Genomic DNA, 27,980 nt, shown 5'->3' with positions numbered 1-27,980 from the left:
GTCCTGGAGTCTTCAACAGGAGAATGTCTCCCCTCCCAAAGGAAAAGGACTCAGAGGTAAGGTTCCTAGTATTCAGATTTATTTTACATTCTCTCCAGAGGGAACTCAGGGGTTGGGAGAGAACTGGAAAGGCAGGAGGGCAGCAAACATCAGTCTCCACCAGAAGAATTCAGGACAGGCCAGTCCTCCACGGCCCTGCCCTTCCTGGCACCACAGCAACAGGACGATGTACAAAGCCCAGGACCAGGGCTTGGCGGTCTTTGCAAAGTGGGGACCTTCAGGCAAGACCTACCAAGCCTTGAACTTAGCTAAGGAGGTGGCTGCGCCTGTCACCATCTCGCTTCCAGGCCCCGCTGGAAGCAGGAAGGCAAAGGGGCAGCAGGCAAGCTGGCGTGTAAGGGGAAGGATCCCCTCCAGGCGGAGGCATTTGGGCTCTGCTAGGTTAGCAAGCTGGTCCTTGTTAGAAGAACCCCATGGGGGTGATGCTGGGAGCCGGTCCCTGTTAGAGGAAACGTCATAGTAGGGTAGGGATGGGGGGTGCTGGGTCTGGTCTCAATAAGGCCTGGAAACAGTCTCTACTTCAAAGCAGACCTCTGTATTTGGGGAGTTGGGTGGGGAATGAATGCTGGTAGAGATCAGACCAGGGGGCTTCGAGGGGGCTCCACGGGCACTCGAAGGGAAAGCCTGCTGGGATTGCCTGCAGCTGCCAGGAACTCAGGTCCTGGGGGAGGAGGATGTAGGTGGGGCAGTCCTTTCTCTACCCCTTAAGTACTGCTCCCCACCTTCCCATCCCATCCTGGCTGGGCTCTGAGATGCCATGGAGACCATTCACACTGGGGCTACGTAATTTCCAGGGAATGTCCCAAATTTCTGGGTCCTCCGGGAGACACCTGAAAGGGAAAAGAGAAAAAGTATTTCTGTCCCTGCCCCTCCTTGAACTGGAACGTATGTGTGCGGGGTGGGTAGGTAAGGGGGCCTGCCCCCTACTGGCAGTATTTAGAACTGCAGATGGAGTCTTTCCCAGTCAGGGAGATTTGCTTTCCTCAGTTCTGCCCCCTAGTGGCAGAAGCAAAGATGGGCAAAGTTACACTTCCTGAATCCAGTAATACTTTGAATCCATGGAACTGAGCCGTTAACAGATGTATACAATCTTGTACATACCACTGAATAACTCCACCCCATCCTCGGGAAAGAGAGGTAGGAGGCGGAATCACAAAACTTAAATCAGAAGAAACCTCACTGGTTTATTCACAGATGGAGAAGGAAGGAAGGCCTAAAAGTTGAGTGAATTGCCCAAAAGCAATTCAGGTCTCCTGTCTGCTACAACCCCCAAAAGCCTGTAGGCTGGGATAAGGGAGGAGGAATGCAAAAGGACATCAGAATGTGAAATGAAATAAGTGAGTCCTGACCCTGAGTACATTGACTATCCCATGCCTTTCTTTCCAGGCAGGCTCATGGCCTTACTTTCTCGTGAACAGCCCTTGCTCAGTCCTACCCCTAGGACATGCTGATGTCATTCCCCTGACTCCCTTTTCCTCTGCGCCTCTTCAAATCCTTCCCCTGCCCCCATTCCCAATATTTGCCAGCAGCAAATACTGATGTATACCTGTGTGGCCCCAAATTACCACCACATGTGGCCACCGGACACTTGAAATGTGGTACTGAATTTTTAATTTTACTTCATCCTAATTAATTGAAATGTAGATGGCCACCCTTGGCAAGTGGCTACCATACTGGACAGGACAGGTCTAAACCTGGCATGGCCCTGTCCTCTAAAGCTGAGGCCATATGTGGCCAAGGTCTGTAGAGGGTGCGCCCACTCTGGAGAAAGAGGCCACCTGCCATCAGGTGGGCTGGTTGCCCTGAACTAGGTCAAGGTCACCTGAGGCTGCACTGCTTCAGCCCCTTGCCCAGGCTGCCCTTGGGCAAGGGAGTGTGGAGGGGGTGCTCTTCCCACTCCCTCCTTGCTAGGCCAGGAAGAGCTAGCTAAGGGCAGGAGGAGGGGAGTATTTGGGGAGTGGGGTGGGGGAGAAATGCTGGTGGGGAGATTCACAGGTATGAGACCTGGGCCTTTCCATCAAGAGCTTAGTTTCTCACCACCCCGGGGACTCCTCTCTGAAGAGGCAAAGGTATGTGGTGGGGAAGAGTGGAGGCCTTGAGTCCACATTGCCTCCATTAGTGACCTTGGGCTGGTGCCCATTTCCTCCCAGACCTCGCCCATCTTCAGGGCATAAAGGAAGGCAAGCAGCACAGTGTTGGGGCTTTGGAGAAGCAGCCAGTGCCAGGCCATGAATCTTTGCTTAACCATACCTGGCGGGCAGCAGCAGCCCAACCCAATCCCCCGAGAGACCCTGAGATACCCCTTTCCAGCCTGCTTCCAACACCACTCCCTAGGCTCACATACCCACGAACCATCCATCGTCACACTGCTGCATGACATCCACCCGGTCTCCCTCCTGCAGCTCCAGCTCGTCCTCGTTCTGAGGCCTGTACCTGTACATCGCCCGGTACCTGCGGGGACATTGTCATGGCACCTTTATCCAGATCAGGCTTGGAGGTATGAAACCCAAGTACTGTCATTCCTCTGAATCTCCCACGGTCCCTCCATGCTCCCATTAGCCCCTGGCCCTGCTGCTAGAATGACTACTCTTGGTCTGGCTTCAGCACCCTCTTCCCCAGGCCTGTACTCTGCCCTTGCAGCCCTGACCAACCCAAACCGCACTGTCTCTGACCTCCCAGCCCCTGAGAGTTTGTTCTGTTTGGCTCCCACACTTCATTTATACATGCACTGGCCTCAGGGCAGGAAACCCCACCAGAAGACCGAGGCTGGATGGCTGAGGTACAGAGGGGCTTGCTTTAAGGCCATGTAGCTGGCAGGGATGGGCAGAGCTGGAAACGCACCTCCTCACCTGCCTATCACCTGTAAGCTCTGCACGGACAAGTGCTGACTGGTAGGATTTCACCAAGGGTGACAGGGAGACAGGGATGGGATGTGGGGTCAGTGAGCTCAGTATGGCTTGCTGGGTAACCCCCCACCTGGACCAAGCACCCTCAAACAGTACTCACGGGGTCCAGTGTATCTGAGTGATCTTGGAGGAGGAGGCCCCCAGGTCCAAGGAGTGGCTGGGGCCTTGAGGATGGAACACAGCTGATCCCAGGGTACTGAGAGGCTGGGGATTCACAGGAGGGAAGGAGGATCAGAGGGTGGAAGATGACAGGGTCTATCCAAGCATGAGGGGAGAAGAACTGTCACACTTCTCTTGCAGGAAGCATTGTTACACACTGCCTCTTCTTATCCTCACAAATCCCCAAGGCATGGGGAGGATGTGGTTTGAGTATTTCACTTCAGAAGCTGGGAGGCTGAGGCACAGGATTTCTGAATGCCAACAGGGACAGAGCCAGGAACGGCAGGAGTTCAGTGCAATGGTTATACCTGGCTCTAGGGACCCACGGCATCCCAAGGTTATCCAAGTCTGGCAGCCAGGGCGTGTGTGACAGAGGTTTGCTCAGTGAATGGATGAATACACAAGGAACGCAGAGGCTGGGAAACGTCTTATATGTGCACTATACTAGTACTAAGAATAACAATGCTTACCCAGAAGTTACTATAAACTTTTAATTGAAACCAACCCAACTACCCTCTGCAGTGGGAATTATTATCCCCATTCTACACATGAGGAACATTCTACAGATGAGAAACCTAAATCCAGAGAGGGTAAGTCATCCACCCAAGGTCACACAGCAGGCATATGGCAGACCCTGACTCCTAGCACCACCTGCCCCAGAAGCTAGCACAAGCAAATCACAACAGAGCAGAGTCTAAAGGATCAGGAACGTCTGGTCTGGCTTTGGGATCCCACCTAAAGCTGGTGACTGCCCCATGCCTCTCTGGGCTGGTACTCAAGGACCAGAACCAACTAAGGACATAAGATCTGCGAGGCCAGGCTGGGGCTGTACTGCGAGATTCTGCACAGTCACCCCATGTCCCAGGAAAGATTCCAGCATAGACCTGTGCCAGGAATGGGGGTACATGGAGTGTACTTCTCCAGACCGAGGAACGTCACTTTACCTGGGTCTGGGGTCTGGGCTCCTGGGTGGAGAAGGAGAAGCCAGTGCGGCGGGGGGAGGTTTGCCCCACCGAGTCAGTGGGGTCGACTGGGCTGCGTGGGGTGGAGAGGGAGCTGGGGTGATGGGCCAGACGGGCGGTGGCAGTCAGGTGGGGGGATCCAGGAAGCTGGGGACCGTCGTCACAGATACGGAGGCGGGGCTCACGGCACACCTGCACATAGCTGGCGGGGAAGATGCCCTGGCGCCCTGTGCCCGAGATGCGTCCTTCGTACCAGTTCTCATTCACCTTGCGGATCAGGCAGATGTGCTCTCCCTGGGGGTGAGGAAAAGGGGAACGGATGTCACAGGGCTGTACCTCTTGTGGGCTGTCTCACTCAAACCCAGCATCCGGCACATGAGGCGGTCAGTAGGTAGTCCGAGGTCTCAGAGCTAGAAGTGGTGGAGGCGGGAGCCAAACCCAGGCTGCTTGACTGGAGGTCCGAGCTCCTCCCACAACACGTGGCTCTGGGTCTGGATTAAGTTCTGCCTCTTTCAGGAAGCCTACCTGGCCTGCACCCCCACCTCCCAGTTCACAGCATGTTCCAGAGCTCCAACCACAGGGGAGTCTGCTGGTTAAGAGCACAAGTCCAAACCCAGTTCTGCCAATTTCAAGCTGAGTGGACTTGAGCAAGTTACTCTGTCTCTCTGAGCCCAAATTTCCTCCTGTGAAGACAGATGAGAAGCACTGGACAGGCAGAAGCCATCACTGCCAGGTGGTGTTCTGTCCTTACCTCATACACTGAGTGGTTTTGCCTCCAGTGTATCTAAAAATAAACTCCCTGAGGGCAAATACTGTGTCCTCGAGCCCACAGGCTGCCCTCTCCTGCCCTCTCTCTCCCTAGGGCCAGCTCCTCCAGAAGGCATTTACATGGGGCATTTATGACCTCAGCCTCAAAAATAACCCAAAGTGAGGCCAGTTCCCTATTTTCTACAACAGCATTTTTCAAACTTTTTGACCATCATCTGCAGTAAAAAAAAAAGTTTTACTGGCAATCCAGTGAACATATGCACATGCTATACGTAACTACCTAAAGTTTGATAACATACCCTTTCTACTGCATTACATTTTAATATCTCTATTCTTTTAAAATGCTGGTTATGATCCTCACCACCTACCAACCTGCAACTGAAAAAAACATAACTCTGGAAGTTTATGATAACCTTCTCAAAATGGGCTAAAGTAAGGGAAATTTATTCAAAGAGATAGGGGAAAAATGGAAATACTGGGTAAATATCGGTACAACTGACTCTAAGAAAATGTTTGAATGCACATATTTAACTGTATCTTTACTCGCCCCCCCACCTCGCTGCCCGGCCTGGCCCCACCTTGCGGAAGGACAGTTCCACATCCAGATCCCCCTTGAAGGTGTACTGGGCCACGGCTTCTCCATACTCTAGCACCTGGTAGGTGGGGGGCTTGATGGGCTTTGGGATCTCGTCTGCGGGCAGCACCTGCAGGAAGAAAGGCCATGAGACAGCCCCTCAACCTGGACATCAACTGGGTGCAGACCAGGGCTCCTGGGAGGAGGGTAAGGCCGCAAAGAGAAGGTGGTACGTGGAGGGCCTGCCCCAGGCCAGAGCAAAGAGACACAGACATGAGCACAAGGCTGGGGGTAGCCAGAGATGAGCACAACCAAGGGAGCTTAGGCCAAGAGAACTCTCTGGAGGCAGAATTTTCAGCAGTGATATATGGAACATATGTTACCGGAGAGAGGAATGGAAATGCAAAGGCTCAAAGGGAGTTTAAATTGGAGCACAGAAGGAAATGTGTTCCAAGAAGCCAGGAGCATCTGGTGATCTGTCCTAAAACTGAGGATTTACCATTTGACTACTACTGAGAACCAAGGGCTCCTCCTCCTCCTTTCCTGTACCCACCACGTGCCCAGCATCCCCCCTCGCTCTCTGCTTCGCCCACTCACAAAAGTCAAGGAGTCAGTAAGTTATCTCACATCAAGAGGTAAATGACTGGTAAACTGAAATACTGTATAAACTTTGTGGACTTCCAGGATCAGAGGGTTGTTCCGAGGGTCGGGGAGGCCTACTGATGCCTACCAAATCGAGAACCTGAATAAAACAAAAATTCAACCCATGGGTCAAAAAGGAGTCACAATGGAAATTAGGAAATATTTTGAATTGGATGAAAAACACCACATATCAGAATCTGTGGGATGCAGCTAAAGCAGTGCTTAGAGGGAAACTGATAACATCAAATGCTTATATTAGAAAAGTTTCAAATCAGTTCTTCAGTTCTACCTTAGGAAACTAGAAAAAAGGAGAGCAAATTAAACATAAAGCAGGTAGGAAGGAAATAACAAAGAGCAAAAATCAATGATATAGAAAACAGAAAAAACGATGAAATCCAAAGCTGATTCTTTGAAATGATCAATAAAATTGATAAGCCTCTAGCCAAAATAAAAGAAGACACAAATTACCAAGATCAAGACACAAATTACCAATGTAATTATCACAGATCTTACTGACATTAAAAGAATAATAAGGGAATGTGATGACCAACTTTAGGCCAATAAATCTGATAACTTGGAATTTCCTGAAAGACACAAATACCAAAGACAATCTAAATAGTTCTGTATCTGTAAAATGCAGATCCTGGTTTGGGGAGTTATGGATTCAGATTCTGCATCTTCTACTTAATAACTTGTCTCTTAAACACAAGAATCCCATCTGCAAAATGGGAATATCATTTCACTACCGCAGTTAATGAGGGGACACACACAGGAGGTTCTGACATGAAAGAGGTAAGGCATGTACATGAGACTTTGTAAACTGTCAAACACTGGGTACCCTTAGCAGGTACGATCACAATTATTCCCATGGATAGCATGGAAAGGCGAATTGAGCGGTGGAAGTCTGGGACACTGACTGAGAGTGGTACTGTCGTCCAGGTGTTGGGCCCTTTGCTTCTCCCCTGGGCTGGGCTCTACCTTCAGCCCACACCTGACGCGCATTTCCAGGGCACCTGCTACTGGCAAAGCACTGGGCCAGGCCCTGTGGGGGCAGGGGGTGGGGGCAAGGACATTAATGAGATGTGTCCCCTGCCCTAAGAGATCACAGTTTTACATCTTAGGAAACCTGTGAGGAATAAGGTATCAGTCTACCCCGCCAAGGAGCCATGTGCTCAGGGAGTCTATACTCTGTTTAAGTCTCTTCCAACCCACATGCCCCGGCTCCTGCTGGCTCCTGTGCCTCCCTGCTCACCTCCACATAATTAGCAGGGAAGATGCCCAGTCGGCCGTGATGCTCCCCCTCCAGCCAGTTCTTATCCACCTCCTTGTGGATGTAGACAATGTCACCCTTCTGCAGAGTCAGCTCCCTGCAAGCCAGAGCAAGGACATCATCGCACGCAGAGGTCCACCTGGCATTCCTTCCCTTCCAACTCTGTCCAGTGGACCCCAGAGCCCCACTGTGCAGGTGAGTGAAGCCACAGAGCTTCTGCCCCAGGGTGGAAGGGGAAGGGAGAGAAGGGGCACTTACTTGGGGGACTGTGCCTGGAAATCAAACTTGAGCCGGGCAGCCTTCATCTGGGCAGGGGGAGAGCAGTGGGGCGGTTACTTCAGTCCAGCAGGTGGCAGGACTAGAACAGCAGCCACGGGACGCCCCCCAAAGCCCTTCCTGAACCCCAACCCTGTGCCCCCCTTACCTTCTTCTCTTCCTTCCTGGCTGGGCTGCCCCCTGGCTCAGAGGCGCTAGGATCTGTGGAGAAGCACTAACTCAGCTTGGGAGGGCCATGTCAGGTGGGTGGGGTTGACCTGGGGTTCTGGAACCCCTCTACCCCCGCTCCCCTGCCCAAGACAGACATCAGCACAGCTGGTGGGCGAGCCTCTGGGTGAGATACAGAATAGGATTTGGTCCTTACCGTGGGTTGGGGAAGGGTAGGCAAAGTCTCTACGACCCAGGAAAGGGCTTCCTCCATCCGCCATTCTGTGGGGGCTCAGGGATCGGGAGGAGCCCAAGTAAAGGGTTCGCGAGGAGCTGGAGCCCCAGGCTGTGGCCGGGCTGCGCCGGGACACAGGGAGTGAGCCACCTGTCCGGGCCTTCGCGCCACACCCGGCTCACCCCAGTCCTCTCTGGCCTCCCAAATGTGTCCCACCCGCCTCCCATCCCCGCCGCTGCCGCCCCCTCCCAAGGCGTCTCCCAGGTGGCGGACTCTCAGCAGGATGTCCTACTTCCCGAGCAGCGGCGGCCAGGAAGGGCGAGGCCTGGGGCAGGGAGAGGCCGGCGGAGGCCGGGCCGCTGGGAGCGCACTGGAAGTGGCGGGGACCCCACCGCGCAGCGTCGCCCGCCGCGACCGAAGTCCCCGCGCTCGGGGCAGGTTTCCCTCCCTGGGCGAGGGGACAGCCTCTTCTGCGGCCCGCGGCGGCCCCGGGCCCTCCCTCGGCGGGGCTGCGCCCTCCCCGCCACTTCCCCGGCCCCTCCTCCCGCCAGCGCGCTCCCGCCCCGCGCCACGTCCCGTCCCCGGGGCCGCCCACCTCTCCCGCGGACCCCCTCTCCGGCCCGCGCCGCCCTCCACTCACCGCGCCGTGGGCCGGGGCTGCTGTGCCGGGGGCCGTCGGGGCGCCTGGGGGCTCTGCGCGGGGGGACGGGAGCCGGTCAGTGCCCAGGACCCGGGGCCCAGCGCCCGCCGAGGCCGCCGCCTCCGGAAAAGTTTGGAGCTGGGCGGGCGGGAGCCTGGGGAGGGGCGGGCGGCGCGCGGGTCCTAGAGTCGCCCTGCGAGCAGGCGGGCCCGACGCCCCCGGGAGGAGCTGAGGAGCGGGGTGGGGACGCGGGGGGCGGCGGCAGAGGGGGAGCCCCGGGAAACGGGGGCCTGTGAGGGGTTGGGGTCTCCCGAAGGCTGAGATTCCGGGGGGCGGGGCGAGGCGGGGTGGGGGGAGCCGGGTGCCCCCCGCCGTCAGGCTGACGTGGAACCTGGAAGGGCTCTGAGGGGTCACTGGGAGAAGTCGACGCCCTGCATTCTATAGAAGAGGGGGCAGACCCGGGATGAAGTCTTCCCGAGGGCACGGCCCGTGCGCGGCCGGAAGCGGGACTCGTTTGCCGGCGCTCCCACCCCGCCCAGCTCTGCAGCCCGGGATTGCCGCTCCGGGAGGCCGGTACCTTGGGGGACGGCAGCCGGGTCTCAATTGCCCGCAGGTCCTTGTCCAGCTCGGCGCTCAGCTTGGCCAGCTCTCTCTCTAGCAGGACCTGGGGGGGGGGGGGGCGCTGGTCAAAGGTCAGATGGGAGAAGCCCAGTGAGAAGGACAGGGCACACTGTGCTTGGGTAAAAGGGCAGGCCTCAGTGCCCACGGTGGAAGCAGCATCCCCCCACACCCCCGCCTGGGTGCCTGGGGACGGTTATGTTTCAGGGTGTTGGGGACATCCCTTGCAGCAGGCTCTCAGCTAGCCCTACCCTCCTGACCCTCCTCACCCAAGCTTCTCTCCTCTGACAGTGCCTTAGCATTTTTTCACAAGAACCTTCAGGGGCTCCCTATTTCCTCTCTCATCAAATTTTTATGGCCTTCCACCGCCTGGCTTCCCAGTACCCATCCAGCCTTCCCTCCCACTGCCCATTCCAGTCTGCCAAGTGTTGCACACACACACACATACACCATGACAGCTTCCCCCAGGCCTTTGCTTAGGGTTCTCCCACCACCCAGAAGGTGCCTCTCTCTGCCTGGCCAAAGCCTCCCGTCTTTTTAAAACTCAGCCCCACCTGTAAAATGCTTCCTGGCAATGTTAGTCCACACTGACTACTTTCTTCTCTGCTCCTGCTTTTGTCAGCACACATTTATTCAACACATTTAATTGAGTACCTACTATATGTGAGGCACTCTCCTGGGTGCTGGGGATACAGAGCTGAGAAGTACTCAGCCCAGGTAAACTGATGGGATTGTAGAGGGTCAGAGCTTTTGATCCATGGCCTTTGCCCATGGGCATTGATGCCCACCTCACCCAGGATCTCCATCATACATTTCCCTAGATTGGTTTCTCTCACCCTCTCCACTCCCACCCCACTACCTGGCCAGCACTCACCTCGATGGGCTGAGAGGGCTTCTCAACAGGCTCATCTACCAGTGGTTTCTTTGGCTGAAGGGTGAGGAAGGGTATGTCAGAGAGGGTGGACTTGCTTTCCAGCCTGCACTAGCTGAGAGTGCATCCACTCCCAGTGAACCAGGTTGATACTGACCCTCTGCCCTGTCTCTAGTTCTTGCAGAAATTGGTTCCAGGAGTCTTCCTTCCAGACATGGTCCATTTTCTCTCGGCATCTGGACACCTGCATGGAGTCCCAGGCATCAGCTTGGGTTGAGGGGAACTCAGATAATGGCCAGGTTCAGGAAGCAAGCTGTCAAACCTCTGCCCCACCCTGATGCCCGCTGGTGCCCTCTAAGGGATTCTGGGCTTCCTAGGCTGCACAGGACAGGATTCAAGCTGAAAGGGCATTACTGGACTATTCCAGAAGAGAGGCCTGGCCATAGAGCATGAAGTTGGGGACAGTATGGGGAAGATGTAGGATGGGCTACCTGATTTTGGCTCTGGAGCAGAGAGGAGGATGTTCTAGGAGTATAGTTGAGGGTACCCACAGGAAACTCTTGAGGGAGGTCCCAACTTCTTCTAAAGAAAGGAAAGGACATCTCTTCAGTTTCCTTTTAGGGAAATTGAGGCACAAGTGAGCTCATAGCACTGGTAGAGGGAATCACACACACATCCCTCCCCTCCCAGCACCTGCTCTGTGCTAAGGGGCCAACTTTGCCTCTGGCTGCCCCTGCCCCTTGTTGTGGAAGCTAATACTAGAAAGTGCACGGGTTCTGGAGTTCAAATCCCAGCTCCGCCACTAGTGGATATGGGACATCTGGGCAGGTTACTCATCTCTCTGAGCCTCAGGTTCAGTACCCATAAAATGGAAATAATTCCTCCATCAGAAGAATGTGATGAAGCGTAGGTGAGGAAGCTGTGCAAGGTACCTAGAAGAGGACCTGACACATAACATCTACTTTATTGTGGTGACACCCGTTGGTGAAATATCCCAGAGGAAGCATTTGCGCTCTGTCTGGCTCCATAATCGTGGCTATGTATGTTTGTGCAGCTTCAATGAAACTGTAGGTGAGTGGTCTTGCACTAATGCCCAGTAGAGCAAGGCTACATCATAATCCAAGGAAAACCCAGGGCAGCTGAAAGAGCCCCAAGTCCTGACCAGTTGCAGTACCCAGACAAAGTTATTTCTCCTGTGTGGAATTTGGTTCCATCTGGGAGCTGGATTCAAGGACCTTGTCTGTGAAACCACTCCAGCCGCAGAGGCACTGCCCTGTCCCTGGAGGTTCCTCATTTTTCACATTTATTTCAGCTCCCATCAGCTTAAATATTCTTAGCTTCTTGGCTAGCTCAAGTGTTCCAGGCTCTGTTTTGTTTTAATGTTCCCACCAAGTGGAACCACTATATCGAGCTTATCAAGGAATGGAATGTTTGACCCAAGAGTCGGAATTTGTTGACTGTTAATTACGCCTCTCTAATGATTTTAGTAACGATAGAGATGATAATAAGCATGAAGTACATCATTTCTAATCTAAGGAAGCTCTAGTCATCCGAATGTTGGTGGAGACTCACAATGTGCCAAGCATGACACATTAGTTATCTCATTTAATTCTCACAACCCTGTGATGCCCGCTTCACAGATGAGGACACTGAGGTTCAGAGTGGGTGAGTTCCCTGAGGCCATATAGTGAGGGACCCAGAACTCAGAGCTGGAGCTCTTAACTGCCCCCTCTTTGATGAGCCTGTAGCCAGGGCCTGGGCTAGTGAGTGTAATCCCTCCCCCAAAGGAATAACAACCCATTGATTTAACTTTGAGGGCAAAGCTCCTGATTACCAAGGTCGGGTTGGGCCTCTCAAGAGGACTGCATAGAGGAAAGGAATTTCATCCTTAACCTCCGGGCTGCAGCTCCTCTCTCAGCGGCATTTCCCCAGGAGGAAACATGGGTTCTTCCCAAAATGGAGCCACAAATGCAAGCCTCCCTCAACACCCTGCCCACGCCCTGCCTGGCTCTCCATCCCACGTGGCCCTTGGATCTTTGGGGTGATGAGGGCCTGTTGTCGACCACCAACACGTCACAGGTGCTTCTCAACACACACGGGGGCCAGGTGCCCAGCCTGCTTTGGCCCTGGCGGTGTGGTGAGTCTCTGGGACCACCAGGCTCCTGGGAAGAGACGGCGTTCCACGGGGTGGGGATGAGGGGGTAATGCGACCCGGACTACTCCGAGGCTGCGTCGCCTGCAGCCACCAGGGGACGCCGTCCGCGCAGGGAAGCCTGGCCGCGGCCCTCGCGGGGGGGGCGGGGGGGCCCCTCCCCACCGCGCGCGCTCACCCGCTCAGGGAGGCGGCCGGGCCGGGCCTGCTGGCAGGTCTTTGCTGGAGCCCGAGAGGCCTTGAGTCTGCAGAGGAGGCACACGAAGGAACCACTGAAGGCGACAGGGGACGCAGAGGCGCGGGCCCGCGGGAGTTGGGGTTGGGGGCACCTGGGTGACCGTTTAAGGTTGGGCATCCCCTCCCGCCCTCCCTCCTGGGTGGACTCGCTTTAGTGGGGCCAGGGTGGTGCTCCGGGCAGCTAAACATGAGCTTTACGGTACTCAGTCTTCAAAACTAGTCGGAGGTGGGTGGTAACCTTATTTTACCGGGAGAGAGGCCCAGAGAACTGCACGCCAGGAAGTCAGAGCTGGGATTAGCTGGAGTATAAAGCCGAGGCCCTTGGCCGCGTCACCGGCCCGCGTGAGAAAGGGGAATCGGAGTTACACAAACGCCCCAACTGGAGAGCCCAGAACACTGGCACATCCCACCCTCTAGGAGGGGGGACCCCAGGCGCCTGGGAGGTGTGTCCTGAGCTGGGGCAGATGGGTCCACAGGCCCCCCCCTCACCTTTGGAGGGTTCCTCAAAGGTACAGTCCAGCTGCAGATCTGTAAGAGTAGAAGACAGGCAGGTCACCGACCGGGCATAAAGGGGGGTCGGGGAGCCCCGGGAGGCTGCCTCAGCCACTCCCCACCTCCTGCCTGGAGCAGGGGGCGGAGGGGCTGCTGAGTCAGGGCCTGAAGAATGTCCCAAGGAAGGGGAGGAGTTAGACGGGCAGTTCTCCCGAGGGCTGGAAATGTCTCTGGCAAGCTGGAGGGCTGGAGTGAGCCAACCCTCACCGCCAGCTGTGATCCCCAAACCTCCAGTCCCAGCCCCCCTGCGTTCCCACACACACCCTCATCCTGACCTTTGCAGACCCGCCCGCGTGTCAGGTTGGAAACATCTGACTTCCTCGTCTCCCTTTTCCCTTTCTGCACCTTCTTCTAAATGTGCGTACCTCCTCCTGGGCCCAGACCCAAACCGCTCCTCCTGGTGCTTATGAACTCCTGGCACCTCCCAGGAAGACCTACTGACCAGCCAGCCAGTTTGCTCCCTTTGGTGTGCAGATGAGCTGCAATAGCTCCGACTCTGACTCTAAACACAAAACACCCTTCTCTTAACCCCATACCTTCCTCCCAGGTCCTGGAATTTTCTGCTTTCCTTTTCAGAAAACAGTTGTCTGTAATGCAGCTGCCCCAATTTCCTACTCCCACGCTCTCTTTCGGCCCCACCGCTCTTGCCCCCAGCTTCTCTTATCAAGGACCCCAGTGATGACCACGTTCCCAGATACAATGGTCAGTTCTCAGATGAAGATCTTACTTGACTCATCAGCCGCATTTGTCACAAGTGACCACGTCCTCCTTTAGAAATTTCACACTCTGTTTCCCTCCTACCTCCCTGGCCACACCTTCTCAATCTCTGCTGGTTCCTGCCCATCTCCCGAACCTCTAGATACTCAGGTGCCTTCGGGGGCAGTCACTGGGCCTCTTTTGCCTTCCCCACCCCACCCCACCCTGCCCCCCAACCCCATCCCCGTGATTTCATCCAGTCTCCTGGCTTTTACAAAATCATCTATTCCAGTAATATGCAACCTTGGCTCCCCTTTAGAATTATTTGGGAGCCTTTAAATCAGAATCTCCTTGAGTGGGTCCCAGGTATCTATATCTGCAGCTGATATTTCTCCCCAAGTTGTATACTTGACTGCCTACTCAGCATCTCTGCTTGGATGTAACATGTCTAAAAGGAAATCCTCTTAAAACTGCCCCATCTGCAGTCCCTGTCTGTACCAACAGCAACTCTGTTCTCCTTGCTCATGTTCAAAATCATCCTCGTGACTTCTCTCTTTTATGCTATATCCAACCCATCAGCAGATTCCAATGACTCTATCTTCAAAATGTTTTCTGAGTCCTACCACGTCCTATCAGGCCCACTGCCACCACCCTGGTCGCAGACACTGTCAGCTCTAGCCTGGAGTAAAGCAAAGCCTCCTGACTGTCCCCCTGCTTCCACCCCTGCCCCTACCGTCTGTGCTTCCCACGGCAGCCAGTGTGGTCCTTTTCAGCCATTACCTGTCAGATCATGCCTCTCTTGTGCTCAGAACCTCCCAGTGGCTTCTCATCTCTAAAAAGCCAAAGTTCTTCCAATGCCCACAATGCCCGCACCTCCCCGATGTCATCTCCCACACATGTCCTTCTCTCACTGGCCTCTCTTCGTTGTTCCAGAACCTGCCATCTGGGTGTTTGATGCTCCCTCTGCCTGGAATGCTTCTCCCCCAGCTCCCCCAGGCCAATTCCACTTTCTCAGGTCTCTGCTCACAGGCCACTCCTTAGAGGGGCCTTCCCTGACCAGCCTGTGTGAATTTGCAACCTCACTGCATGGACGTTCTCCTGACCATGCTTTGTTTCTCTCCATAGCCCTCATCACAATCTACATATTAAACATTTTTCTCTTTATGGTGTGTCTCCCTCTATCTAGAATGTAAGCGTCACAAGGGCAGGGGCATTCCTTTTTGTTCACAAATGTATCTTTAGCACCTAGAACAGTGCTTGGTACATAGTAAGTGCTCAATAAATATTCGAGGGAGGGACTGATTGAATGAATGAGTGAATTTGTGGGAAGTTCACATGCATCTCCCAGGGTTGGCTACATTTTAAGTTATGGGAGAAAACAGTACTTCTTGCAGAGGAGTGACCCACGAATGGTGAAATTTCAGCCTGGCAGGAATACCGGAGATTTCTGGGAAGGGTGGGCTTCCCAGTATTCTTGGGGAATATCAGGGGATAGTTCAGCTCACTGTCCTCCCAGGGGTGCTCTGGAGGCCCACTGGGCCCTGAGTCCAGGGAGGAGTTTACGGACACTCCTTTCTTTGGCCTGTTTTAGGGACCACACACCACAGAGCCTCAGGTGGGTGGAGAAGGACCTCCCAGAGCTGTAGGCTCCCTTCTCTGTTCGCTCTCCTCAAGCCTCAGGGTCTGAGCTCCACCTGGCAGCGGGATCCCTAGGAGGGTGTCTCACCTGACATTTTCCGGTGAATCTGCTGGAACATCTTCCGGTACCAATCCCTGGGGCTGTCAACACTCTGGGATCAGAAAAGGCAAAGTCAGGCCTCCCTGCTCACGTGCCCTCCCTACACTGGGCCACCCAAGTCTTTCCTGAATGGGTCCTTTCTCAGGCCACCCTGGAAGCCCCAATGGGTGGGCTGGGGAACCTCCGTTGTGACAGCCTTGATCACAGTAACTTTGCGTCACATGCGTGTAGAGATACAACCAACAGACGGATGTGCATCCAAGTGTACACAGTGATGGTCCCTATGTTGTGAGATGTTTGGTGATTGATACTTCTTTCTCTTTGCTTTTCATATTTCTCATGTTTCTACAAAGAACATGTATTTCTATGTAATGAAAAATACAAGAAATAAGAGAAGAGGAAATGGGTATTGACAGCCCCAGCCTCACCTGAGCCTCCAACCTACCTGGGAGGTAGGAAGGGTATATGTTACCCACCCCACTTTCCATTAGGGGGTGGGGGCCCAGAAATAGGTGGCCGACTCAAGACATGTGATGGCTGTGGACAAGAGGCAGGGCGCCCCCCCCCCCCCCCATCCCAGATTAGACTCTCCTGATCCTTCCACAGTACAAGGCCACCTCACTCAGGACTCACTCATTCATTCAGCTAGTCATTCATTCAGCAACCACTTCATGAGTGCTACACCAGGCCCTCGAGCTAAGAAACAAAGAGGTGGTCCCTGCCAGGCTGTGTCCTTGCAGCAGTGGATCTCCACCTTTGAGGACTTGGTGGGAATTCCATTACCCTCCCACAAACCCGCATGCACAACTCAGACACACAAGGGTGCCTGTAACTTTTGGGGGTTTGTGACCCCCACCCCCAAAGCCCACCCGTGGTTGCACCTTTGCCTAAGTCTGGAATGGTTTGGATATAGCCCTCATTGCCTGCGCCCCCCCCCCCACCTTAATTCACAGAAGGGAAGCTCAGCGTGAGTCCCTGGGCCCCATCCGTCTGTGGACCCCAGCCTTGGACTCACGGATCGGGGGGCAATGGGCATGCCGCTCTCATCCACGGGCCCGATTCCCTCGTACTTGACCCAGCGCTTGTCCCGCTGCTTGTTGTCCCTGGTCCACGTTGCTGACCAGTTCTGGGCATGCTGGGGGCTGAGGGTCTTCAGGCTCCCAGAGGGCCGGCTCCCAGGGCCTGGCCAGGTCTGGTACCAAGCGGGGTCTGTGGCGCATGTGCAGGAGAACATTAGCAAAAGGTAGGGCGTCACCCAAACTCCTTCACCCTTAGCACCTCAGAACAGTGATCAAAAGGGTTCAAAAGTTTCAACATCTTGTTTATCCTAGTTTATGACACACTCTACAAACTTCCCCAGTCCCAGAAGTACCACAGGCCTCTCTCTCTCTGTTTATTTTTAGAGTTAAAGTAAATTAAAGTAGATTTTGTTTTGAGAAATCTGTGCCTACCCCACCCTGCTCTGCTGGAGCTGTCCTAAGAGTTTTCAAAATGAGGGCTGGGAATCCTTACTTGTAGAGAATGCTGGGACTTCCCAACTTGGTGTGTGGTAGAAAAGGCACTGGACTTGGAGGGGACTCAGCCCCAAGTAGCTGGACTGTCCCCAAGTGGCTGGGCTTGGAGGGGACAGAACTAAATTCAGACCTGGCTCTGCCACTTCCTGGTTATGTAAGCTTGGGTACACCGCTCAACCCCCAGTGCCTCAATTTTCTGTAAACAGTGAGACCCGGGTGTCTGACCGTGCCCAGCACGGTGATAGACGTGCGGCTGAGAGGTTCTCAGTAAGGGACAGAACTCCTTCGCCAGACACGATTACCATGTTCCCCAAACTTCCCCAGAAATTCCCAGGAAGCCAGTGGAGCAGGATAAAGTCTTTAGGGCCAGACGGACAAAGGTTTGAATCTCAGTTCAGCCTCTAGCAGCTGAATGTCTCTAGGACTCAGTTTCCTCGCCAGGAAGATGATGGCAATCATACATCACCTTACCAGGGTATTGAGGGGTTCAATGAGGGGAGGCTTGTAAGTGTCTTTACAGTGTTCAGTAATTACTGTTCAGTAATTAATAAGTGCTCAATAATTATTTGCTAAATGAGTAAACAACTTTACCCAGTACCTGCCTCAAGGGAACTCTCAAGAAATGGTGCCCCCCGCTTCTCCAAAGAGGAGCACTTCAGATGTGGCCTCTCTCAGCCAACACAACAAGCAAACTCACCGCCCTCCCCCTCTCTGCATGGGACCCAGGAGTGTGGGCCTTCCTGGCAACATGGGACAGAAACCCTAGAATGAGCTGGAACTCAGCATCAAGGGATTGAGAAAACCTTGTCCAAAAGAGGGAAGAGAGAAATGAGACAAAGTGTCAATGGCTGAGAGATTCCAAACAGAGTGGAGAGCTTATCCTGGAGGTTATTCTTATGCATTAAGGAGATATCACCTTGTTATTCAAGATGTAATGGAGAGGCTGGAGGGAACTGCCTGAAAATGTAGAGCTGTGTTCCAGTAGCCATGTTTCTTGATGATGATTGAACAATGATATAGCTTTCACAATGAGACTCTGTGAATGTGAAAACCTTGTGTCTGATGCTCCTTTTATATACCTTATCGGCAGACAAGTATTACTTATGGATTAAAAATAAATAAATAATAGGGCGAACAAATGTTAAAATTTAGTGGATTGAAATGCTGGTGATGGGGAGGGGGAAGGAGAGGGAGATGATATGTATGAATTTTTGTTTCTTTTTATTTCTTTTTCTGGAGTGATGCAAATGTTCTAAGAACTGATCATGGTGATGAATATGCAACTATTGTGAATTATTGATTATATACCAAGAATGGAATGATCAGATGGTAAAATGCCCGTGTTTGTATGTTGTTATGTTTAAAAACAATTTAAAGATTGAAAAAAGAAAGAGGAGCACTCAGGGCTGGCCTGCTCTGAGGAGGCCCCAGCAGGCCCTGCGCCCCAGCCGTGGTAACTCCTAAGAGCCCAGGAGCTGTCAGGCCCTCAGAGCGGCCTCCCCAACTTCCCACGCACGTGTGGGCCTGCTGGGTGCATCAGCCCTTAGGGGCACGCCTGTTGTGGGGTGCAGCACCCCCCACCCACCTCAAGAGCCAGTATGATGCTCACATTCCATCCACCCTCCCACCGGCTTCCAGGCCACTCCCTGGCCTGCAGGGGGTCATCCAGCCCAGTGGCTAGGAGACCTGCACACTTCCTGTCCCTTGGCATTGGGTGGGGAGGGACAGGAAGGGGAGAGATGTGTCAGCCACTCTCTCCCAAGCTGGATTCAGTCTCACAGGGTCTGACGTGTGCACAGGGAAGGGGCAGTGAGCTGAGCTGGGAGCTCCTGGGTGCCAGAGGGTGGCCCTTGGGGGCCAACTGGTGTGGGCCCCTCCGTGATCTTGAGACACCCCCTCTTCCCCATCCACCTCTACTGTTCTCTGGCTTGGCCTGGGGTGGTGCCTGATGGCAGGGCACAGGAGGCCCTGACCCCCACCCCCTGCATGGGCCCCCAGAGGTGGTTTGCCTGACCAGACCTACCTGGGTGCCCGGAAGCATCTCCCCTTGGTGCAATGTGCCCGTTGCACACAGTCCGGGGTGCGGGGTCATGGAACTGGAAATTAAGGGTGTTGGAGCCACCGTTCCGGATCACGGGCACCTGTGGGGAGGGCCGGGAGCAGCTGCTCAGGGCCCAGAAGGTCCCGCAGAAGGGCGGGAGGGATGGCTGCCAGGGCACAGCCCGCAGCCCACCGTGAGGGCTTCCGGGCCACCGCACCCTTCTCAAGAACCAGTGAGGCTCTCTGGAGCCACCTCCCCACCCCCCTTCCCAACACCCATTCCTTTAATCCTTCTGCTCCCCCACCTGGCCCGCTAGTGCCTCTCCCAGCCCAGAGCCCACCAAGTCCCTTATCCTTTAGCTAACTCACTCACCCGTGTCCCTCGGAAGGATGACCCCATATGGGTCCGGAGGTGGCTAGGGATGAAGTCGTCCAGGCTAAGCCCAGTGGGGAGGCTGCAGAGTGGGGCCTGCATGCTTGGGTCAAGGTCTGGGGATCCCCGGTGTGCCAGCTGCTCTGCGTGTCCTCTGTAGGGAAGAAAAGGGAGGGAAGCCCTGCTGGCCCTGGGCTGCCTCTGCCCTCTTGGCTCAACCTAGGGCTGGGGGAGGAGAGGACGACAGGGAGAGGGGGTTGGGGCCAGCTGGGTGGGAGCTCACAGGACCCAGGAAACAGGCCACCCCAGGCACCCGCCTGTAGGCTGCCCGTGCCAGCTCCCATAGGCACAATGGACTGCTTGTTAGGGCCCCGGGCAGGAGCTCAGGGTGGGAATGGGGGAGGGGGAGGCCTGGCGAGGAGGAGGGGAGGCTGGCCAGGGGCAGGCCTGCTGGACAAAGCTGCGGGCTTCCCCCCCTGCTGACCAGCCCCTCTGGGGCTCTCACTGCACAGTGCAGTCTGCTCCCCCAGAGGGAAGGCAGAGGGGAACTGGGGCTGCCGGCAGAGAGGAGGGCCCGAGCACTGACGACATCATTTCAGTTCCTCAGCCCTCCCCAGTCCCCATATGAGCATCTGCTGGCCAGCAGACATAAGGAGCTAGGTGGAGGGGAGAGGCCCTGGCTAGCAGCAAGGTCACCTGCCCACCACCCACTGGACAGCAGCCAGTCACACCCTAAGCTCTAACAGGGCCAAGGTTCCAGAGAGGGTGAGAGTGTGGGGTGTACTTCTGGGCAGCAGGAATCACTTCTTTGGAGTTCCTTCCTTGGCCTCCTTCCCTTGGACTGCACACTCAGAAGGTTCAGGGTGTGGGTGGGAATGGAGAAGCCAAGGGTGAGAGCAAAGTTGGACCTGCTCATGGAGGGTGGTGCTGAGTGCCCTTGGGTGCTCTTCTGCACATGGGCACACACTCATCCCAAACACACACACTTTCTCCTGTCTCCAGGCCAGTTTTTGAATGCAAGGTCTTTCCCGGGAGCATGGGGCCAGCTGGACTGTACTGCCCCATGCAAAGGCTAAGGCAGAGGAAAGGAGGGGCTTGGAGGTTCAGGAGCTGGAGTTGGATGAAGAGAGCACAGAGGGGTGGGTGCAAGAGGACACAGTGGAGGTTCCTGCCTCTGTCTATGCAGCAGGGCTCAACCGGGAACTGTGGTGTAGAGCCTGTCCTGCCTCTCCTTTGCTGTTGGGTTGAGCTGCCACCTTCTAGGGCGGGACCAGTTCTGACTCTCATTCACGGTCAGACATTAAGTGCCTGTGGTATCTATAGGGGCTCGTGGGGTGTGCAGCAAGTGTCTCATGAGATGGTGTGTGTGTGTGTGTGTATAGTGTTAGTGTTGTCAGAGTGCTGTGACTATGAGTTGTGGGGCCATCAGTGGGGGTTATGTCAGCAGCATGGGGGTTGTCACCTGGGTGGCATGTGTGTGCAAGGTTGGTCATATGAGAAACATAAGAGGTGAGGGGATCAGAGGGGGTGAGGCTGTGGGAGGGCCTGTGGTTTCTTGTCTCCTGTACCCAGTTTCTGCTCAGGCCTTGGAGGGCTGGCAAGGGCACAGACAGGCCCCAGAGCTGCTCCCTGGCTCTAGTCTGAATTTGTGGGGATTCCTTCTGGCATCCGAGCGGCAGCCTATTCTGGACGTAGCTTTTCTGTGCCCATCCCTGGCTGTGGGGAGTGAGGGGCTGAGGCTGGAGGAGGGGCAGCTCACCAGCTGGATCCAATTAGGACTCTGCCCAAAAGCAAAATATGCAGACACGCCCCAGTTCCCCACTGCTCTTCCTCCACTTGAGGGGGAAATTGAGGCAGGGAGAGCCGGAGATCAGGCGGTCTGACAGTGATCCTTTCCTGCCCAGCTGACGGCTTGAGGCCAAGTTGCCTGGTCAGCAGCAGCAGTCCCGACCTGTCAGCTGACCAGGGCCTTCCTTCCCTAGCCTTTCCCTGTCCCACCCCTCCATGCTCAGGAGATTTACCTTCTTGTAGGGTGGAGGATAGGGGAGGGCAGGTCCCCCACTGCACCTGAGTCTTCCCCTTGGTGCCCCAATCTTCCCCTCCTCAACACTGCCCCACCTGGCTAACCTCCCAGAGCTGTGCAAGGCTAGAGGCGAGGAAGGTGCAGTCCTGTGAGGAGACATTATGCAGAGCCTCTCAGAGGGAAGATCGAAGCCCCCAGGGGGTTGGTCTTGCTTCTGGCAGAGGACAGAAGGTGCTGGGACATCTCTGGTCCTCCCAGAATTCAGCCAGCCCTTCAGTCCAGGCAACCCACCCCAAAGGATTGGAAGAAATGAGCTAGCTTTGCTTTAGTTGGCAAACTCCCTCCCAATCTCTACAGCCTTGACCTTGGCGACTTGGCCCTGTGCTCTTCCCAGGGTATTTTTCAGCTACATACAAGTCCACGTGGACAAGGACAAGGTTTTCTCAAATTTCTCCTTTTCCGGCTTGGGGCGGTGGGTGGGTGGGTGGGAGCTAATGGCCTCTTTCCACCCAAGTTTCCAGAGTTTGGGACGCGGAACCTCTGGGGACCCCACGAGGAGCGGCTCGGCGGCCTCCTCTTCGGGTTTGGCACAGGTCAGAGTTCCCTCCCAGTCCCTCCCCGCCTGCGGCCTCCGCCTCCTAGCCCGCCCTCCCCTCCGTGGCACCTACCTTCCCGGGCAGACAGGTGGCGGGGTCTGAGGACGCCTGGGCGGGCAGGAGCATCTCGGCCCGGCTCCTGCCAGGCGCGGCCGCTGTGGGCCCTCGGCGAGCGGCCGGGGAGACGTCCGAGGTGCGCTCCCTGCCCTCGTGACCCGGCCGGGCTGGGGCTGCGGGGGGCTGGGCGCCCCCGGAGGGAGAGGGCGACAGTGAGCGCGCGCGCGCGGGGAGGAAGGGAACGTGAGTGGGGAAGAGGGAGGGCGGCCGGCGGAGTTAGTGTTTCCAATCTGAACTGTTTGCCGAGGGGTGGGGTGGAGGGCCCGGCTACTCCCTCTCTCCCGCCTCGCGGGGCGGAGGCTCCGGGACGCGCCGCTGAGGGCGTGCGAGTGCCCTCCGTCGGGGCACTGGCCGGGCCGGGCGCGCCGCGGGGACGCTGGTGGCCCCTTGCCGGGGAGGTCGGGCCGGCCGGGAGGCGGCGCCGCCCGAGGGTCCCTGGGGAGCCCGCTCTGGTTTCCCAGCTGCCTTCCCCCCGGCCCCCCACCGTAAGGCTGGCGTCGGGAGGGACACGGGAGAGCCAGCCAGAGCCACTCAGAGTTTCCAGCGACATTTCCAGAGTGTGGGAAGGGAGCTGCTGCACTGCGGAGCCAGGACAGAGGGCAGAAGTGATTAACGACAGCGAGCGGTGGGCTCCAGAGCCCGGGCCGGCCAACGACTGATAGGGAGGCGGCAACTTCGAGAGGCCGGAGACCCGCAGGAGATGCAGACTGGCTGGGACCGAGATAAGCGGAGGGCGCCCCACAGGGAGTCCTTAGCAGAATGAGTTAAGGCCCGGCTGGCTCCCTCCCCACTAGGAAAAAGAGATTTTGTGCTTGCGTAAGCGCGCGTTCGGACGTGTGCAAACCCCACACATGCACACACACATGGCTCGCAAACGTGCAGGTACCCTGGAGACAGCCCCTGGAGGAAATTGGCCTAGGCGAGCAGCACACAGGGCATGCTGCCTCCCGAAAGAGGATGAGGGTGGGGTCTCTTCTGGCCGGGATGAGGTTTGGAGGATCTGACTGTTCCCATACACGGGATTTGTTTTGATCTTGCTGCTTTTCCTCTGTTCCCACATCTCTGGCCAGGGTTCCAAGAGTCCCTGCCCATTGACTCCCTGACCCTAGTGGCCTTCCCTTCTCTGCCCACCTTTCCTCCAAGTCCTGTGTCTGCACAGGGCCTGTTGCCGAAAGTGAGAGTGCTAAATGAGTGTTCATTGATAATGGAAACAGACTGGAATACTTCTAGCCTTTGGCTTGTTTCTGGAATCCTAAGCCCTAAACTAACTAAACAGCAACTTCAGACCCTCTTTGGGATGATAGTTATAAAGTGTCAAAGTAAGGAGACATTTATTGCATGCCTACTGGGTTTTAAGATCAGTGTCCTCAGAAGGCTTTTCAAGTATATTATTCAACTCAAAAGTTCAGAAGGGAGTAGGGAGAGGGAATGAAGCTATTTTAAATCCCTACCACCGCTGATGTTATTAGCTTTTAACTTATCTTTTCTCACTTCATTTAAAAGAATTATCTCTGGTTGCAATGGATGGGCTTGACACAGGATCAAATATGAAAGGAGATATTTAGGCTAAGGAGAAGCTTGAGAGACAGGGCGTGCAGGCTGACTTCCAATGTCTGTGGGACTGCAGCAATGTTTGCATTCTATGGAAGTACACTATGTGGGAGTGCAACTTCTGCTAACAGAAGTGGGACCATTGGGTACAAATTATAGGGAAAGCAATCCAAGCCTTCCAAGATAGTGTTCTTTAATAACTGTAAGTGTTCCAAGTCTGCCAATTGTGGATTGTTTTTGTCAAGGCAATTATTGCACTGAGCAGGGGGCTGAAGGAAACTGTTTCCTTGTAAGAATGTATGATTCTTTAGGAAAGATGAAGGGAAGGGGATGGATTTGAGAGCCACTCATAATAGAAGACAGCTACAGAAAGGAAGGTAGGAGCTCAGGAAACTTAAGGGCAGGAAGTGGAGCATCCCTCCCTTTCCTAAAGCTTGAGTACTTACCCACCCCTAGGGACCATTTTTTCTCTCCCTAGGGACAATGTATGTGCCCATTTCTCTAGTCACCAATTTTTCCCACCTGTTAGGATCCTTGGCACTAGGAAAGGCCACATCACTTTCATTTTCCTCCTTGTTTTCCAAAGACAGTGAAGCTGAAGATCCTATGACTCCAGGAATCCTGGCCATACCCTTTCTCACTAGCAGCAAGCTTCCCTTATTCTCTAGGGCTCTGACCTGGGCTCCAAGATAAATATTTAACCTAGAGGTTGCAGCTGAGCTGACAAAGGTCCCAACTTCCTGTTTGTCACAAAGGGAGGTGGCAGCCATCAGCAAGTAGCTGGGAACTGCCTACCAGTTTCATCGCTATGGAAATATGGAGTATACGGCTTCGTAGGAGGAGGAGGGGCAGGCCCTGATGGAGACCTGAGGTTTTCCCTAAGCTGCTCTGACTTCTGCCTGTCTTCTTAGGTGCTGATTCTGCCGGGCTTATGGCTTTTTCTCTCAGGTCAGAACATGCTTTGCCCTAGCACCAGCTAAAATCATTTTCCTTCCCAGCACCTTAGACTATCTGCTTGGACAAAGGAGGGCCTATAATGGGGACTGTCTGTTGTGTTCCGTGGTGCCCATCTGACCTCATAGAAGAGAGGATGAGGGATTGGTGAGCGCATAGGGCAGGAAAAAAAACAAGGAACCTTGACTACTTCCTCCTGTTCTGCCTATGTTTAGGGAAAAGAATCCCTACTCTTTGAAAAGTGGGAGATGAAGGGGGAAAAAAGAGTAGCAAGGTTCAGAGACAGCCCAAAACCAGGTGTCTGATTTCTCAACTCCTCCCTCTGTCTTCGTGCTATTTGTTGCTGGCCTGACTTCCCAGTTGGCATCTTTTTAGGGAGAGGCTGAGGATAGAGGAGACTGTCCTAGATAACATGGCTGTTGTCAACAGCAGAACAGATTCCTTTAATCCAAAAGCAGTGTGTCCTCTGCATGACTCCCTTATGCAGGGACCTCCTTCCCTGAGCTTGCCTCCTCCCCACCTCTGCCACTTTTTTTTTTTTAATTTTTAAAAAACATAACAAACAAACATTCTTAACATGTGATCATTCCATTCTACATAAATAATCAGTAATTCACAATATCATCACACAGTTGTATATTCATCATCATGATCATTTCTTAGAACATTTGCCTCAATTCAGAAAAAGAAATAAAGAGAAAACAGAAAAAATTTCATACATACCATACCCCTTACCCCTCCCTTTCACTGATCACAAGCACTTCAATCTACTAAATTTATTTTAACATTTGTTCCCCCTATTATTTACTTTTATTCCATAGGTTTTACTCGTCTGTCATAATGTAGATAAAAGGAGCAGTACGGTAGATAAAAGGAGCACTGGCACTATCTTTTGTCAGGGGACTGCCTCTGCCTTCTCAGAGCCACCTCAGCCATAGTAAACATAGTTACATAATTGCTGTTTTTCCTAGCTGTCAGATCCCAATCACCAGTATCTTAGGCCCCCCTCTCCACTCCTGGAGGCTACCACCTTTAGTTCTGTGGATTATCCCTTAATAGCACCCATGTCAGCAGAGGTCTGTCCATTCCAACCACCCTAAGGGATGATTAGTCAAGAGACTACCAATTAATGTGGGACTTCACACAAAAGGGAAGAAGGTGGCTTTTCATGCAGGAATGCAGGTCACACTGAAAACTAACCTGTCACCAACAGGAAGGTTGAACGGAAAGTGGACTTCAGTAGTTTTTTATTATAAAGGAAGGCTAGGTAAATAGGGTCCAGCAGAGAACTGTTACATTTCTTAAGTGGGGAAAGGGAAGCCAGGGATCCCAGAAGACATAAATATGGACTCCTTCTTGAGGAGTGTCTTTATCTGGGCCTGGGAGTTTGGTATTCACACCAGACACACTGCTGTGATCTACCCTAAACAGCTAAGTGCCTCCTCAGCTTTGTGCCTCAGTCCCCCTACATTAGATAAAGGAAAGGCATCTATTGTTCCTTTTTTTCTCAGGGATGAATTTTCAGGTAGACTTTGAGCTGGTTTTTTATTTGTACTCTCAGGAGTGTTTTCTTCCTGCCAAGGGAACTGAGCAAGCAGATCAGAATGGATTAGGAAAGAAAGCACTGTCCCTTTCGACGAGTTTGGACTTCTCTATTGGGGAAGCTGACAGTGACACAGCAGTGAGGAACTGAAGACCAGTCATACACACACCAGCAAAAATCTGGGCTGTTTCATCCCCTGAACGCCATCCCTTTCTCCTGGGTCCTCTCCTGATTCCAGCACCTGCATGTGTTCCCAGCCAGGTTCTACTGATTGCCCTTATCTGTACCAGCCACTCATGGGAACAAGAGCAAGCAGAGGAGGAAAGAGTAAATGACCCTCTTTGGGGCTTAAAAGGCCCTCCTAAATGGACAATGGCATGATGTAGATGGCCTATTCCCATGTCTTGTTCATCTGAAATCCAAGATTTTTGTTGTAGTCACTGTAAAATGAGGGATATTTGAGAGTGAGAAATATATGAGATTAATACAGGTCAGGTATGGTCAATGGTGGGCCCTGGAAGCCAGAACGACTGAGGGGATCCCCAAAGGATTAGAATGAGGCTTTCAGACCTGCCTTTGTACAAATCTTTCCATAGCATACACATGATGGAACGGGCATCTATTCAAGGTTCTTGGAACCAACAAAATCCAAATCCTAGAGGCTGCGTGAGAACTCAGCCTTTTGCCCAGTTTATCTAGTCTATCCTCAAGGAAGGTTTTACACTGACATAACAATTATTCTCTCTCTTCCTCTTTTCCAGTTGGGCAAACAAGCACAATGCACAGATGAGGTGTCTTTGAGAAGAACTGAGCTGTGTGAACTTCTTTTAGTTCTCAGGAAAGATGGAAAGAGAAGTGTCTGTCAGCTCTTTAGAGACTAGATTTTATAGGGGAAGGATAAATGAGTGATGACCTCAGAGGAAAAACCCAGCCAAGTCAGCTCAACCACAAAGAAGAGCACAGAACCAGGAGTTGGAAAATTAGGTATGCATCAACCATCTTTCCTAGCTCAGTTAAGCTAAGCTAAGTAAGATAAGAGGGATGATTTGTTGGCCAGTGTACACTTGAGGTAGAATTCTGGCCTCTGAACAAAGAATAACCTTGTCTTTCCACCTCCGATTTTATGATGAACCTTCTCCTTAACTGCATCAACATTAAAAAAAAGACCATCTAATTTACTGTTAAATTCTTAATTCCCTGCATCAGAATTAAATAGATATTCTTTCTAAAATCTGGAAATTTTGATAAAAAATATAAAACCATGTAATTACATTTAGCAGCCCAAGAAATGGGGATTAGATCTTGATATAGCAAGAATTAAATACAATTTTGCATTTGGATCCTTAATTACCAGGCTTTTAAAAAAGTTTTAGGACCTGGTTGTCAATTCTGGAAATAAGGGCACATATAATATTCCTATTTTGCTGAAGGTTTAGCTGAAATATAAGGATAACGCTAAGGCATGATGCTATTGGAATAACAAAGAACTCAAAATGTATACCCAGCTTATCTGAGATTAGAAATCTGGACTTGTTTTATGGGCTGTGAACTGCACTGTGGCCCTCAATGTGGTATGTTTAAAGTAAAAAATTCTGAACTTGGGTTTGACTTTCTGGATTTAGACTTTCTACCTCCTCTGCCATAACGTGTAGAACTTCCTCACTGATGCATTTTCCTTTCAGGCTGCTAGGCACTTTCCCTATCCTCAATTACCCACTTGCCCAGAGGAGGTTATTTTTCCTCTTGACTCCCCAGCACCTGATGTT

General features: G+C 53.5%; 1 protein-coding gene and 1 long non-coding RNA gene across 5 annotated transcripts in view; one reads left to right on the top strand and one right to left on the bottom strand.

Annotated features, from left to right (window-relative positions):
* Window positions 1-57: 57 nt before the first annotated feature.
* SORBS3 (sorbin and SH3 domain containing 3) lies at window positions 58-24,892 on the bottom strand. 2 transcript variants are annotated; one of them, XM_077152749.1, is made up of 22 exons: window positions 24,240-24,892; window positions 22,122-22,289; window positions 19,431-19,584; window positions 19,041-19,158; window positions 16,519-16,712; window positions 15,492-15,555; window positions 13,007-13,045; window positions 12,459-12,525; window positions 10,620-10,710; window positions 10,286-10,372; window positions 10,132-10,185; window positions 9,217-9,303; window positions 8,640-8,692; window positions 7,982-8,121; window positions 7,766-7,818; window positions 7,600-7,646; window positions 7,324-7,438; window positions 5,434-5,559; window positions 4,070-4,381; window positions 3,067-3,170; window positions 2,405-2,511; window positions 58-890 (listed from the first exon to the last, which is right to left on the bottom strand). In XM_077152749.1, exons 1-22 carry the CDS (start codon window positions 24,485-24,487, stop codon window positions 829-831), a joined length of 2,490 nt encoding a protein of 829 aa, XP_077008864.1. In that variant the 5' UTR covers window positions 24,488-24,892; the 3' UTR covers window positions 58-828. The 2 variants fall into 2 exon arrangements, with proteins under 2 accessions (XP_077008864.1, XP_077008865.1); XM_077152750.1 differs by lacking the exons at window positions 8,640-8,692; window positions 9,217-9,303; window positions 10,132-10,185; ... (8 more) ...; window positions 22,122-22,289; window positions 24,240-24,892 and adding an exon at window positions 8,292-8,492.
* Window positions 24,381-27,980, top strand: part of LOC143677127 (uncharacterized) — a 34,733-nt gene continuing 31,133 nt past the window's right edge. The window contains exons 1-2 of one of the 3 annotated variants that reach the window (XR_013172391.1): window positions 24,381-24,665; window positions 26,976-27,198. This is a non-coding gene — a long non-coding RNA (uncharacterized LOC143677127). The remainder of the gene's footprint in view (window positions 24,666-26,975; window positions 27,199-27,980) is intronic. The other 2 variants (XR_013172393.1, XR_013172392.1) reach the window with 2 other exon arrangements.

This window comes from Tamandua tetradactyla, chromosome 3, assembly GCF_023851605.1.
Source record: "Tamandua tetradactyla isolate mTamTet1 chromosome 3, mTamTet1.pri, whole genome shotgun sequence".
NCBI lineage: Eukaryota > Metazoa > Chordata > Mammalia > Pilosa > Myrmecophagidae > Tamandua > Tamandua tetradactyla.
Note: the sequence above shows the minus strand (reverse complement) of the source record. Positions and strands in the feature narration are given on the sequence as shown.